The sequence below is a fragment of the Leopardus geoffroyi genome, chromosome C1 (assembly GCF_018350155.1).
Source record: "Leopardus geoffroyi isolate Oge1 chromosome C1, O.geoffroyi_Oge1_pat1.0, whole genome shotgun sequence".
In the NCBI taxonomy this organism is placed as follows: Eukaryota; Metazoa; Chordata; class Mammalia; order Carnivora; family Felidae; genus Leopardus; species Leopardus geoffroyi.
The window spans coordinates 118,914,536-118,929,963 of NC_059328.1; the positions used below are offsets into that span (position 1 = coordinate 118,914,536).

General features: G+C 45.9%; 1 protein-coding gene and 1 pseudogene across 9 annotated transcripts in view; both read right to left on the reverse strand.

The window, feature by feature from the left end:
• The window catches only part of CFAP221 (cilia and flagella associated protein 221), a 101,858-nt gene that overhangs the window by 53,906 nt on the left and 32,524 nt on the right, over nt 1–15,428 (reverse strand). For 8 of the 9 annotated variants that reach the window (XM_045479529.1, XM_045479527.1, XM_045479525.1 and 5 more), the window contains one exon: nt 13,171–13,274. The exons of the other annotated variant lie outside the window; for it this stretch is intronic. In XM_045479529.1, the coding sequence (XP_045335485.1) occupies nt 13,171–13,274 (104 nt within the window). The remainder of the gene's footprint in view (nt 1–13,170; nt 13,275–15,428) is intronic. 9 annotated transcript variants of the gene reach the window in all.
• LOC123600190 lies at nt 3,147–3,240 on the reverse strand (annotated as a pseudogene).

Sequence of the window (15,428 nt, forward strand, 5' to 3'; positions counted from 1 at the left end):
AATGAACTAGAGGCTAAGAAAATTCTAGTCTATCCGTAAAATGGCTATAACGAAGAAAACGTAGCAACACCGAAAAATACTATAATGATTCATGAAGTGACCAGAAAATACCACTGGATCTTTGCCTTGGTTTTTGTTTTTTTATATATTTTTGAGAGAGATAGAGAGTGCGAGCAGGGGACGGGCAGAGAGCAAGGGGGACAGAGGATCCAAAGCAGGCTCCATGCTGACAGCAGTAAGCTTGAAGCAGGACGCGAATTCACAAAACTATGACCTGAGCCGAAGTCTGATGCTCAACCGACTGAGCCACCCAGGCGCCCTGACCTTGATTATAATTATGTAAAGTATGCATAAACATGGCCAGCCGCCCACAGGAGATTTGTTAGGGTGGTTAGGCCCAGAATGGGGATCATTTTTTATTTTTATTTATTTATTATTTTTTGGGGGGGGATCATTTTTTAAACATTTCTTCTTTCACGTCCATATAGTGTCATTACAATATTGTTATCCTTTTTAAGTAACTTTTTATTTCAAATTCTCAGAAAGCACAGATCATCCTCCCTAAATTATCACAAAGCCCTCATGCTTGAAGTGTTAGTAAGTATTGGTTTTAATCTTCCAGGATTTAGGGTTTTACGAGCTGTGCGATGTGGGGTAAATTTCTTTATCTGCCTAAGGTTCGGGTAGGGATTTAATAGCGCATAGTTTAAAAACTGTCCATGAACAAGCCGTTGACAAATTCGGTGTTTTGGATTCACTGGATCACAGAAGGGAGGGCTTCGAGACTCACCACAATGAACCACATGCCATCCACAGGGACACTCACAGATCACTGCCACTGCCCAGGGTGTGTGGACAACAGAGACCCTGGCTCACTGGGCCCCATACGAGCTCTGTGACTTGGCTTGTTATGTTACCCGAGGCTCAATTTTCTCAGCTGTAGGATGGGACAAGGTTTAAAGGAGAAAACAGTGTACAAATCTGGGATAATGCTTACTTAGGAGGCAGTGTGTGTCCTATAAATGTGTCCTTCCCAACATTTGTGCCAAATATAATGAGTAATGACTTATTCTGTATTATATTATCGTTAAAATGTCGGGAGGAGGGGGCCCCCAGCTGGCTCAATCAGTGGAGTGTTAGACTCTTGATGTCGGGGTTGTGAGTTCCAGCCCCACGATGGGTATGGAGACTGTTTTTGTTGTTGTTAAAGTTAAAAAAAAACAAAAAAACAAAAAAACAAGATGTCAAGAAAAACTTACACAGTTGATTGTGGAACAACATGAGGGGGAAGAGCACTCACCCCCTGTGAAGTTGAACACCTACATACAACTTTTTTTTTTTGTTCATTTATTTATTTTGAGAGAGAGAGACACAGAGACAGCGCAAGTGGGGGAGGGGCAGAGAGAGGGAGACAGAGGATCCCAAGCAGACTCCGTACCTTCAGCGCAGAGCCCAATGAGGGGCTCAAATCCACGAAACTGTGAGATCATGACTCCAGCCGAAGCCAAGGGTCAGACGCTTAACCGACTGAGCCGCCCAGGCGCCCCTCCTACATATAATTTTTAACACCCCCAAAACATAATGACTCATAGCCTACTGTTGACCAGAAGCCTTACCAATAACATAAACAATTAACACATATTTATAAGTTCTATGTGTTTCATTTTATCTATTTTTTAATTAATTAATTAATTAATTAATTTTAAAATTTTTAAATTTACATCCAAGATAGTGAGCATATAGTGCAACAACGGTCTCAGGAGTAGATTCCTTAATGCCCTTTCCCCATTTAGCCCATCCCCTCTTCCCAAGTTCTATGTATTTTATACTGTATTCTTACCATAAAGCAAGTTAGAGAAAAGAAAATGTTATGGAGAAAATCATAAGGAAGAGAAAATATATTTACAGTTGTGCTGTACTTACTGAAAAAAAAATCTGCGTTGAAGTGGACCCAGACAGTTAAAATCGGTGTTGTTTAAGGGACAACTGTACCTATACCTAAAAAAGGAAGAGGCAACAGCCTCACGGTGCCAAGCCACTGGGATGGGTTTCCGAAAGCACCGGGTCTTTCTTTTTGCTTTCTTTTTCTTTTTGCTACCAAACTCAGGCTATTCTACAGGTCATGAGACAAGGACTGGGCTGCCCCTGGGAAGGTCTACTTAAAAATTTTTTTTTTGCATTTATTTTATTTTTGAGAGGCAGAGAGAGTCAGAGCACAAGTGGGGGAGGGGCAGAGAGAGAAGGAGACACAGAATCCGAAGCAGGCTCCGGGCTCCGAGCTGTCAGCACAGAGCCAGATGCAGGGCTCGAACCCACACACCGTGAAATCATGACCTGAGCCGAAGTCGGATGCTCAACCGACTGAGCCACCCAGGTGCCCCTGGGAAGGTCTACTTTAAATTTTAGGCCTGTGGACTTTCTGTAAAGGCGTGAAATATGAGCCCTGAGGCTTTCAGTTATCAGTTCGTTTCTAAGCTTCCTGGGAAGGGCCAACACTTGCTCAGCCGCAGCAGGTGCGGGACGGATGCTAACAGCCAGTTATCCCCGATCTTCCTTTAATCTTTCATTCTCTTCTCCCTCCAGCAAGCCTTTGTGACGGAAACTAGAAATAATCAGTAAAGTGAGAGTTTGGGGGGATCTTCCTTTTCCTCCCTGTCCACTAAGTACCCAAAATGCAGGCCATGGGAGCAGGATCAGAACAGCTTGGGGATCCTACCTGTGCTGATGGGAAGCTGAGGGGCAGTCCGAGCAGGAGGATGCTGGGAGAGGCAAGCCAGGCCACCAATTCATTTTCTGTCAAGCCTGTAACCTGCTGGCAGGGAGCAGTGAGTGTAGCACACCTATGTTACATGGCCACCGTCCTGGGCGCTGTCCAGCACACAAAGACAGCTCCGGGGAGGCCAGAGAGACTGGATGGGAATGCTTATAGCTGAACTCAAGAGCTGCACGAAGCATCATGCACAGCACCTGCACTCCCCATCGCTCACGGGGACACAGGGAGCCACCCCCTGAGCATACCCCCAGTTCGCCGACGCCTCAGCAAAGCCCAACTGTGCCACCACCCACCCTTCGCCATTTTCACAGCCAGTACCCATCCAGGCCAACCTGGCTTCCTTCCTTCTTTCCTTTTTTTTTTTTTTTTTTTTTTTAATATGGAATGCTTCACGAATTTGCATGCCATCCTTGTGCAGGGGCCATGCGGATCTTCCCTGTGTGGTTCCCAGAGGCGAGCCCTGGGCTTCCTTCCTGAGGAGGACAACCTGTTCCCTACTTGTGCTACTCCAACCCACTCTCCCCTCAGGAGCGTCATGAGGCCCCACCTCCTGCTGAGAGCCCTCCACTGGACTCCCTCCCAGCTCAGAACCAAACCCTAACTCCTACCATCCTGAGCTCCCCGGGGCCTCTCCAACTTGGTCTCCCCTTGGGAGACATGCTCCTCCAGACATGCTGGGCTTCCAACCTTATAGCGATGGTGGCTCCTGTGCTTAAAGCCCCCTTCCCCAGTTCCTGACCACCGACGAAAGCAGTCACCTGGTCACATCCCCTTATTTTGTTTTTCGTCACAACCACTTCCACCCCTTGGACAATGTCCTCCTTGTGTGCCTGTGTCTCTCCCCTGAACTGGGACATCAGAGAGGGAAGCAGGACTGTCTTGTTCCCTGGGGCAGCCCAGGGCCTATCAGTACCTGATGCACAAGTACTGAGTGCTTAGTTCTGGAACAAATGCAGATGGGGGGCCACAGGGCAGGAAGCAAACCCAGCAGCAGGAGGAACCAAGCCCAGCAGCATTTCTGGTACAAGACGGTGAAGCGAAGCTATTCTAACTAGAACACCCTGCTGGAAAACTCACCAAAACTCCAAGAAGCAAATGCATAAAATGGAAGAAAAGGAAAGTCTTCCCTTAAACAATCCCAAAGCCTGAAAAGCAGCACGCTTACCAAATACAGTAAAACCTCCGATTTCAAGTAACTTGTTCTGCGAGCGTTCCACAAGAGGAGCAAACATTTCTAATAAATTTCAACTTGACAAACGAGCCACGTCTTGCAATGGGAGTAGTGTGTGATGCCGAATGTCACATGATCACAACTGAGCCCATGGTTCTAGAAATTCGCTTTGACATACGAGTGCTTTGGAAGACAAGCATGTTCCGGAATGAATTATGCTAGCAAACCAAGGTTTTACTAGTGCAAAGTAAGGCATGGGAGTGTGCCGGGAGCTGGGAGGGCAACAAATTTCTCCGAGGATAAGGGGAATGGCCCCGAAAAAAAAAACAAAAAACCACTCACTAGTCTTTGATTAAAGAGATAAAACGTGGTATGTGGCTGGGCCCTGGAGAAGCAGGGATCAGGACAGAAGAGACGTGACCTCAGCATCCTAGAATAGCGGGGGAGGCAGCTGAAGAAGTAACTACATTGCCCTGACATTTCTATGGCCTTAGACCTGGGACCGGGAGGCTGGAGGTGACATGACGGGGACAGAGCAGAGCAAGTGACCACAGAATGACAGCACACAGCACAGAGGACGCACCCTGCCCTCGTGAGCCTGAGGCAGTGATGGGAGATGTCCTCCCAGGATGCCTGAGCCCACGGACTGTGGGCCAGACCCTGGTTCCAATCCCAGCTCTGCCCTTGGGCAACTTACCTAAACACTCCATGCCTCGGATTCCTCATATGCAAAGCGGACATAATAATAGCATCCAGTCATAAGTGTCACTGGGAGTATTAAATGAGCGGTGTTGAGGTGCTGGGGTGGCTCAGTCGGTTAAGCCTCTGACTCTTGATTTCAGCTCAGGTCATGATCTACCTCAAGGTCATGAGATCAAGCCCCACATCCAGCTCCATGCTGACAGCACAGAGCCTGCTTGGGATTCTCTCTCTCTCCCTCTCTCTGTCCCTTCCTCCACTCGTGCGTGCACTTGCGTGCATTCTCTCTCTCTCAAAATAAATATTTGTTAAAAATGAGCAGCACTGATGTCTGGCACGTGGTAAGCACCATATAAGCATCAGCTGCAATTGTAATTATTATCACCGCCATCATTTCTTTCCCCACGTTATCCTTCTGCTGGCAGCAGGCCCTACTCAACGCTGAGTAAAATGCTGAGTGGAACCAACATTTTGTGTTATGCACAAAAACTGAAAATTCAAAAATTAATCCACTTTGGAGGAGGAAGGGAACATAGGCAAAAGCCGGTAAAGAACACACATGCAAGGAAGGGAGAAACACAGGGAGAGCCGTGGCAGGGAGGAAGGAAGAATCCGTACACAATTAAATTATTTTCAAGAAGATAACAGATACCAGGGGCAAAGGGGAGCCAACCCATACACATAATTTATATGCCTGAGGGAAAGAACAAAGCAAATAGAAGATTAACGTATCCAGTTTTAATAGTTGAAAAATTTCCTAAAACGGGCGTCTGGGCGGCTCAGTCACTTAAGAATCCGACTTTGGCTCAGGTCATGATCTCACGGTTCGTGGGTTTGAGCCCCGCGTCGGGTTCTGTGCTGACCGCTTGAAGCCTGGAGCCTGCTTCGGATTGTGTGTCTCCCTCTCTCTCTGTCTCTCCCCTGCTCGTGCTGTCTCTCTCTCTCTCAAAAATGAATAAAAATTTAAAAAAAAAAGAAAAGAAAAAAAAGAAAAATGTCCTAAAATAATGAAAGTTCTTTCTCTCCAGACCAAAAGGACATGCGACGTTCAAGGAAAACAAATGATACAGAGCAACACCAATACATATCTTGGCAAATTACTTAACCTCAAGATTGAAACAAAAACAAAAAGGAAGAGAATTCTAAGGGCATCCAGAATTCACCTTGGGTGGGTAAAGATTCCGACCAGCCTCTGAATTCCTAGCAAGTTCAAAGCAAAGGGCAATCAAGCAACGTCTACAAAGTTCTGAGGTGACCAAAGCTGTACACCATGACTTTTAGACCCAGTCAAGTTGTCCTTCAAGATGACAGGCTGCAGGGACGTTGTCAAACACGCAGGCACTCTTGGTATGTTGCCTCCAGGAAACTTTGGTTAACAAGCCAAATTAATAAGCTGGATTACACAGTCCAGACAAGCCAGGAGAAAGGACGGACATGAAGAACTTAGAGTGGAGAAAACATGGAACAAGAATGGAGGGGACACCCTGGTTCCATTTAAATAGAAACTAAGCAACTGTGGCATTTATGGTCACAAGGCAGAATGCAAAGGCTGTAAACCCAGATAAGGAAAGATAGTATCACAGAACAGGAAGCCATAAGGAGCAGGGGTGGGTGGGGGGGGGGAGACAGTTATGGATGCTACTTCCCCTTTCTGCACCACCAAGACTCTAGCTGAACTTGAAGCATGCAGCTGAAGGAAGCAGTGGCTCTGACCTCTTAATCTCTCTTTTTTTTTTTTTAATTATTTTAATGTTCCTTTATTATTTTGAGAGAGAGACAAAGTGTGAGACACGGAGGGGCAGAGAGAGGGAGACACAGAATCCCAAGATGGCTCCAGGCTCTGAGCTGTCAGCACAGAGCCCGACGCGGGGCTCAAACCCACAAACTGTGAGATCATGACCTGAGCCAAAGTCGCATGGTTAACCGACTGAGCCACCCAGGTGACCTTTTATAATCTCGTTTCTTAATTTTTAGCAGTAAATTTTAGGAATATCACGTTTTTAAAGTTTTTATTTATTTAATTTGAAAGAGAGAGGGAGAGAGCACATGAGTGGGGGAGGGAAAGAGAGAAGGAGCAGAGAATCCCAAGCAGGCTCCACACTGTCAGTGCAGAGTCTGATGCAGGGCTCTATCCCACGAGCCATGAGATTATGACCTGAGTCAAAATCAAGAGTCAGATGCTTAACTGACTGAACCACCCAGTCAGGGTATAAGGTACCCTTAGGAGTATCACTTATATCAAGGAAGTTCATTAATTCCTTTGGCTTCACCTGTTGTTGTGTTTTTTTTTAATCAATATCAAGTAATGAAATATATTTTCATAACAAACATATTTCATTTTTATAAAGCCATTTCTTAAAGAAATACTTACGTTTGCTCATCTCGCTATCTCCCACACTTATTTACACCCAGAGCTTTTCTTGTTTCCCTCTGTCGTTGCTGTTGCCTGGTTTTGGGCAAGTCGCCTTTCCCATACCAGCCCCTTGGGACCCCCAGAAGGGCCTGTTCTGTAAGCAAAGCTGGCGTTCCCTTCCAGTCTCCCGGAAGACAGGCTTTTCCAGCAGGATAAAGGGTTGGGTCATGCTATCCTTGGCCTCTCCCTGGACCTCCCTGGGGCTGGCACTTCTGCATGGGCAGTAGAGGTACAGAGTTTGGTCAAAGCACAGGAGTTGGTCTCTGGGCGAAGTCCACTGAATGGTGTTGGTCAACTGAGCTCAAACCAGCCCAGACTGACATGCCACCAAATGATCATCTTGAGCAAGAGATACCTAAGGACCCTGAAGGCAAGGAGAATACACAAGGCCTGGTTGAGAGCTATTATTGATCTCCCTAACTTTTCTCTCACAAAAGAGAACGTTCTTAAACTCTTAGTCTTGTGATACAATTCTATTTGGCTTTCTCTCCTATTTCAAGGATCCTATATCGTTACTCTTCCAGCTTATGGGAGTGGTTGAGAGCTCGGGGTCTGGAGTCAGACAGACCTTGCTGCCTTGGGCGAAACATCTGGCCTCCCTGAGTCTGGGTGTGGTTGGCTGTAAAAAGGTGATGCTAAGAGTTCTCATCGGGTTGTAGAATGCAATGTAGTAGAGCATCCAGTGTGCTTAGGACAGCGCCTGTCACGTGCTTAACAATTAGCAAACGGAAGCGATCATTAACGTTACGCCAGCTACTCTATGTACAACCACCGTCATCCATCAAGGAGATACCAACCGCCAGGTAAAATGTAGCATTGCTACAACGTGACAGAACGGCCTCAGGGCTGTGCATAAAGAATTGCTACCTGCCTGTCCAGCTTTTCCTGCTTCCATTAGTTACTGCTATAAATTAGTTACATATATCCTTAAATAAGGGGCTTTAGGAACTCATTTGCATTTGATATATTGCCTGTCCCCAGTTGTTCTCACTTCCTCACCCTTAAGTCTGGTGCTCTAGAAAGTCATAGAAACATTTGATCTCTTGACTTTACTTCCCATAAGTGTTCTATTCTGATCTGGCATATGGGCCCTGGCTTTTCTCCAGTTTGCTGACCTGAAAGGTAATCAGAAGCATTTGGCTGGTGTATCTCACTCATTTCTATCACTTGCCAAAGATATATCTGTGTGTCTCCATTTCGCTATGTAGCCATATAATAAGCATTATTTTCTGGGATGAAGCTATTCACGATGGACCTAACTACCAATAAGAAACATTTTATGGGAGCCTCCTTTGTGTGCTGAAGATCCAAAGGTCTTACCATCCTCCTGACAATCCTGATCTGTCCCCTACTCAGTCTGTACTGGGATTGGGGGTCTTCTGTCTCACCCACCAACAGGTGTATAGTGAGGTGGGGAGAAGCAGGGGCAACCTTCCCTATTCATACTCTTGTCTGGAAGGAAGGGGTTTGCTCATGGATTCTCACCTGCCGGTGAGGCTTGTTACATGATAAAATACCTCAGCCAGTGGGGAAGGAGCCTTTGGAGAAAAAAGACGCAAAAAAAATGAGTTAACCCTCACTTCCTGTTGAAACTTAAATGGGTAAATGCTGGGGTATGGCCAGCACCATGGCAGGTGCTGCAGGAGTATGAATGAATCCAACGGAGATCACATGATTGGACTAGGGGTCAAGTCCCTCTGGCCCACCCAGAGTAAGAGGTGCATGGAGGTGCCTTGGACTTTGATACGTAGGGTGCACTCTTTATGGCATCCTAGTGCTCATCCAGGGGTAAGGGAAATTATTCTTTGCCAAGATGTGCTCCGGTCTGGGTTGCTTATAATCAAAAAGTAGTCTGGGTCCAAAGCGAGGGCAGAGGCTCTGGGATTACTCCCAAATCAGTATCACATTGTCATAAATTTGCATTTCATAAGAAAATGCAAAATATAAAATTATTTCCAAATGGCTGCTCTATGCCTCATCACTGGGGAAAAAAGAGAACAAAAGTATTAAAACTTTCTATAAGAACTCTGGGCAATAGTCCTCAGGAACTCTTGCTTAACTAGCCATTGTATGCTACAATTTACTATTTACATGAATTGCATGCATTCGTCTGAGGGTATGGGACACCAAGTGAATGCCCAGGATCTCCAAGTGTTCAAAAGTGAACAAATTCAACAATATTTTTTGTGTGTGTGGCATTTGGCTGCTCTCCAACACTAATAAAATGTATTGCTGCCTCTTCCAAAATTATCAACGGAGTGAGCGTTCTTGAGGCTTTAATTGTATATGATTTCTTGTCAGCACTGTAAAGAAGGTCACAAAATCCTTCACTCCTTTCCCCCAGTCTCAGGAAGATCTTGGCACAGTCAACAGATCCAGCTTCTGATAGCTATAGCACACACATGCATCTTAAGGACGCCCAGTGGGCAAATGGCCAGTTGAGTTAAAGTCAGGGGCACTATATGTCAGATTCGTATCTTGTAAATGGAATTAGCTTTATTCAAATTTTTTTCATTTGGCAAGCCTAAGCACGAAATGCCTGGAAGGCATGGATAAATGATGCTTCTAGCTCCTAGAGGAGAACTTGCTTTATAACCCCATGGACCATGGATGTCTCCACCGCCTCTAAAGATGTGTCTAAAACAGTGTCTATAACTATACGCCCTGTGTAAAATCAGCCCATGGTTCTTAGCCTATCTGGGTCCTATTTATAAAATGGGGGCAATAAGGACTTAACTGGCCGAAATGTGATCCCTGACTGTCCAACTGTATAAGACCTAGGAGTCAGGTCAGACGCCTGGCAAGTCAGAAAAGCCCAGCACCTGCCTGGGCTACGTGCACCTGACCTGCAGTCACCGTCCTCGCAGACAGAGCTTTTTTATTCCAGGTGAGTAAAAGTCATCAGCAAATTCCATAGCCTTGAAGATGTATCACAGACGCATCAGTACATTAACAAAGTGGGAAACCAAAGCAAGAAAATGCCAGAGAGACCAGTGGGCCAAAGAATGCACCAGGCCTCATAAAATGGCTACCGAGGAGGCTGAGCGGTCCAGCCTAGGAGACCTGCTTGTGTACAAGCACATCAGTCACATCAGCAACACCATCCATATGATGCAGAACATTTGAAATCGTGTAGGTGGATCCCCAAAGCTCAGGAGCCCTGGCTTGCTCACTCACTCATTCACTCACTCACAGCTTTGCTTGCCTCACACTCTCCAGATTTTCCTCCTGGTCTCTGTCCTGCACCCACTTCCCCCCCGGTGTCCTCTGAGTGCCTGTGTGCTCAGGTCTCCGTTCTCCATCCGCTTCTCTTCTCTGGCCACCCCTGCTCCCCGGGTGATGTCATCTCCAGACCCCCAGCAGTATGTTCCATCAGTACCTAGGTGACATCAAAACATATGTCCCTAGCTCCCACCTCTCTCTCGACTTCAAACTGGTATACCCAACTTAATTTCACTTAAGGAAGAATTTAAAAGATAAGCAACAAACAAAGCACCAGAGCAACGAAAGCTTATCAGGTGGATCAAAGAGCTCATGGCCCCATTTGTCTGAATTATGTGGCTGTGCAATTCATAATCTGAATGCTCAAGGACACACCTGCATGGTTTTTAAGTACAGTTGTCGTTCATCGATGCTCAGCACTTAATTGCTTATGTATGTAGTACACTGGTTTCACGAATAGGCCGTGTTTCAAAACCCTTCTCGTCGATTAATATTCTGTGTCTTGGGACAACAGTTCTTGGCAGAAGTATGACTTGGCCACAAGAACCTCTAGCTTTCTTCCAGATTCTCCCTTTCTTTTCCTTGGCACTGATAACCGGCTTAGTTCAGGCTCTCAAGGCCTACGCGATTTCATTCCCGATACGATGATTTCCTGGTTTCCTGCCTGCTCCCACCTCAGTCACAGCTGCACACTGCAGCTACACTGGCCTTCCTAAAAAACCGCTCCTATCACAACTGCTCAGAAATCTCGGTGGTTCCCTCTCTTCCCTTAACAGCTTTATAGACCATCAGGTGGGACAGGATCTTACTGGTGAACCTTGTCCAGTGATTACCAAGAACCACTGAGGAATGCCTATATCAGAATCACCTGGAGTTGCCTGTTACCAGTACAGAAAACCAGACCCTTCCCAGAGCTACTAAATGCAAACCACCAGGGATGGCTCCCTTGGCTTCATAGCTGTCCTAAATGTTCAACATCTTGGGGCACTGCCCTACTCTAAGCCCCATCTGCCGTCTGAGCCTTTGGTGAAGGTGAACTGGCTGCTTGATAAGAAGCCGATTTCATATTTAAGCGTCTCTGGTGATGTACCGGGAGCCACCCAGGCCAAGGCCGTTCCTTTCTACACCACGGTGATTCCTGTTACTGACACAGTTAGCCTGCCTCCAATACCTTTCTCTTCTTGAAGCACCCCCATCCCTGTTCCTGCCGTGACCTGATGCCCTCTCACTGGGATTTATCTGGATCTGTTTTAGCACGTGGCTTTCAGGGACAGTCCCAGAGGTCCAGTATGGTCTGATGGCCCAGGCCGGAAGAGGAACCCCTCCTCTTTCTTGCCATAATCTCTAAGCAGAGCCTGGACTAAGGTCTCAGGAGCTGGCTCACTTTACCAACTTACCTCGTGGGTCAAATTTTTATAACCTTTTGGAGTTAAGGCAAAAATTCAGTTTGTATTTCAGGAGGCAGGTGCACAGGCTTTGGAACCAGAATGACTGCTTTCAAGTCCCACCTCGGCCACTTACTACTGAGTGTCCCTGGATAAGTTATTTAAACACTTGGCACCTCATTTCTATGTCTATCAAATGGAAATAATAATTGTACCAATCTTACCCGGTTGTAGTGCAGATTAAATATACAGGTACATAGGGGCGCCTGGGTGGCTCAGTCAGTAAGCGTCTGACTTCAGCTCAGGTCATGATCTCACAGTTCGTGAGTTAGAGCCTCGCATTGGGCTCTGTGCTGACAGCTCGGAGCCTGGAGCCTGCTTCAGATTCTGTTGTCTCCCTCTCTCTCTGCCCCTCCCCCACTCACACTGTGTCTCTCTCTCAAAAATAAATAAACATTAAAAAAAATTTTTTTAATGTATAGGTACATGTACATATATAAAATGTATCTGTATCTATCACTTAGAATAGTGCCTGGCATATAATAGTTACTCAGTGTTACTATTATTACTCTACCAAAAAGCTTAGAGTGAGAACATCAACTATAATTAAAAGCAGAAATATAATATTATTTAGTACAATTTTGGTAACCACTTATTCTCTCTTCTTTTTAAAGCCTAAAAATAATAAACCTTCTCTCTGGAAAGAGAATCAAGTCCTGTTTTATGCAGTATAAATGGTAAAGCTACACTGAATTTCCAAAATCTCAGAATGGCTCCTGGTTCCCTAGGAAATAATCTATATACATTTCATAATTTAGAAGTAATTCAAAATTTCTGCTTTGAACACTCATCTATGCACTTGCAATCAGGAAATTAATGGATTCCTACCCAGACATTCAAAAACAAAACTATTTTAGTGTTCGCAGCAGACTGCTGTGGACAGATATTTAAAGCCCAAACCCAAACATCAAGAGACAGAAACTGGGAAGCAGAAATCACTTCAGATGGAGACGGCATTTCCAAAAGTCCTGAGCAGTGTCAGGATCTATGTCCTTTAGGGCAGGCAAAGATGGACTGGCCACACCACGTGCAGCAAATTCACAAGAGCTTTCAATAACATTCCAAACGTTTGGTAAGAAATAATGTTCCCATGTTATTTGAAATTGAATGAAAAGATGAATGCAAATCCAAGGATATACCAAGAGCCAAAATTAGAGTAGGAATGGATTAGTTTCCAACTTCAAGTGTTGATCGTGAAAGAGATTTACCTGGGTGCTATTATAAATTATCTGCATGACCCAAATGATCCCAAAGTGTCCTCATTCTCTAGTATCCAATCCCAATTTACAATATGTCAGGTACGTCAAATTTGCTATTGTTACACATGTGAAAAAACCATGTTCAAATGAAGCTTATTCTCTTTCATAACTTGAGGCCTACTCTCCAAATCCTCTCTGATCTGAGAACTCTGAGGAAATTGGAAACTTGAAACCTTGATTCTCCTTACCTGATAACGGGTCAACAGTAAAGGCTTCATGAGACTGAATCAGAGTGATATGAAACTCGAAATCTATAGGGCAGCTGCACTGTAAAGGGATAACATATTTTTTGCTGCAAAAGAAAACAAAACAAAAAGGAAAAAATTTTTTTTCTTTATAACTAGTTCTTTTGATATCAAGGAATAGACTCAAGTTACATAATAAAGAACCACAACAGGGGCGCCTGGGTGGCTCAGTCGGTGAAGCATCTGACTTCCGCTCAGGTCATGATGTCGTGGTTCGTGAGTTCAACCCCCTTGTGGGGCTCTGTGCTGACACCTCAGAGCCTGGAACCTGCTTCGGATTCTGTGTCTCCCTCTCTCTCTGCCCCTTCCCCCACTCATGCTCTCTTTCTCTCTCTCAAAAATAAACATTAAAAATATTTAAAAGACCATAGTCAATGCGGCTGTAGTAATTCCTGGGTGCCAGCTACTGTATACATTTCCCAGATATTAACTCTTCTAATCCCATGAGGCGGTACTGTGATCGATCATCCCCACTCACAGACAAGGCAACCAAGGCATGAGAGAACATAAGTGTCCTGTCTGAGGTGACACGGCTAGTTAATGGCAGAACTGGGATTCAAGGCAGGTCAACGGTGCCCAGTTTCCACACCCCAAATACCTCGGTCCTCACTGCCTCTTGAGTACCAGTGGGTTTATCCTGTGGACACTCAGTCACAGGGAAAGGGCTTCTCTGCCACACAACAGGCCCCAGGGAACCTAGGGAACACTGAATGGGCAGGCTTAACATAAAGAAGCCTGGGAAGCTCCTGGCCTTTACAGAGCTTAGAACTAGACCGTGTTGAAGAAACCACACTTCTGGCTGTGTGTGATGGAAATATGCCAGAGACTGTTTGGTAAGAAGGGCAAACAAGCAGTAGAGGACCCGGAGAGGGTCTGTGAATTCGGAAATGCTCCCTCAGCCAAGACCAGCCCAACTTCTAACCGGGCCTGCGGTGGTCCCTTAGGGCACTACAGGAGTCATTACAGCTGTGACATCTCTCAGAGAGGCCTGAGCTTCTCCTCATGTCCTCTCCTTCTATCAGGTGGGCCAGAGTTTGTGGGATGAGCAAGGCATGGAGAAGCCGAGTTCTCTACTTGTCCCCTGGCATCCTACAGACACAGAGCTGGGGAGGGTTATCTGGGCCCCTTTCAGCACCTGGACAGTGAGCTCCTCCACTAAGAGACTCAGCCCTGCCCTCTCTCCCTGACCTTTCTGCCTCCTCCCTTCTCTACCTCGTAACTCCCATGCCCTCACAGCCCATCTTGCCCTCCTGCCCAGTGATGGGTCCTTACTCCTTAAGCTTTCGACGAGAGCCTTCCTGCCCACTACACTTCTCCCTCACATCTCCCAGTCCTGGGGGAATATGACTGACTGTAAGCAGAGCGGCCAGACCAGCTAGCATGCTGCCTCCTGGGTGGTTGCCCATCCTGACCTAGTCTGTGTGGGGACCTTTCCCATCAGGACCCTCTTCTTTACCTGCCCAGCGCCTGTCTACCTGGGAGCCTCTAAGTCCTATGAGGGCAGAACTGAGTCTACTTACTTCTCTAGCGTAACCTCAAAAAAATTCCAGAGTCCTGCACAGGCCAAACATTCAACAAACATTTGTTGGAGCAGAGTAGAGTAACTCTTTTTTAGTAGTAATTCTGAGGATATAGTATAGCTCAAATGTGGTCTTAAAAATTATGCCACGGGGCAGCTGGGTGGCTCAGTTGGTTAAGCGTCCAACTTTGGCTCAGGTCATAATCTCGCGGTCCATGAGTTTGAGCCCTGCATCGGGCTCTGTGCTGACCGCTCGGAGCCTGGAGCCTGCTTCGGATTCTGTGTCTCCCTCTCCCTCTGCCCCTCCCCCACTCACACTCTGTCTCTCTGTCTCTCTCTCTCAAAAATAAATAAACATTAAAAAAAAAATTATGCCACGAGGGGCACCTGGGTAGCTCAGCCAACACTTGACTTTGGCTCAGGTCATGATCTCACGTTTCGGGGATTCGAGCCCCATGTCAGGCTCTACACTGACAGAGCAGAGCCAGCTTGGGATTCTGTCTCCCTCTCTTTCTGCCCCTCCCCTGCTTGCTATCTTTCAAGATAAATAAAAATAAACTTAAAAATTATGCCATGAGCATTTTTACTTGGGTTTAAGTTCATTCCCTTTTTTAAATTTCTGGAGTATCTCAAATGTAAAGAAAAATACAGAGGATAATATAATCGAGGTCACTCAGGGTGC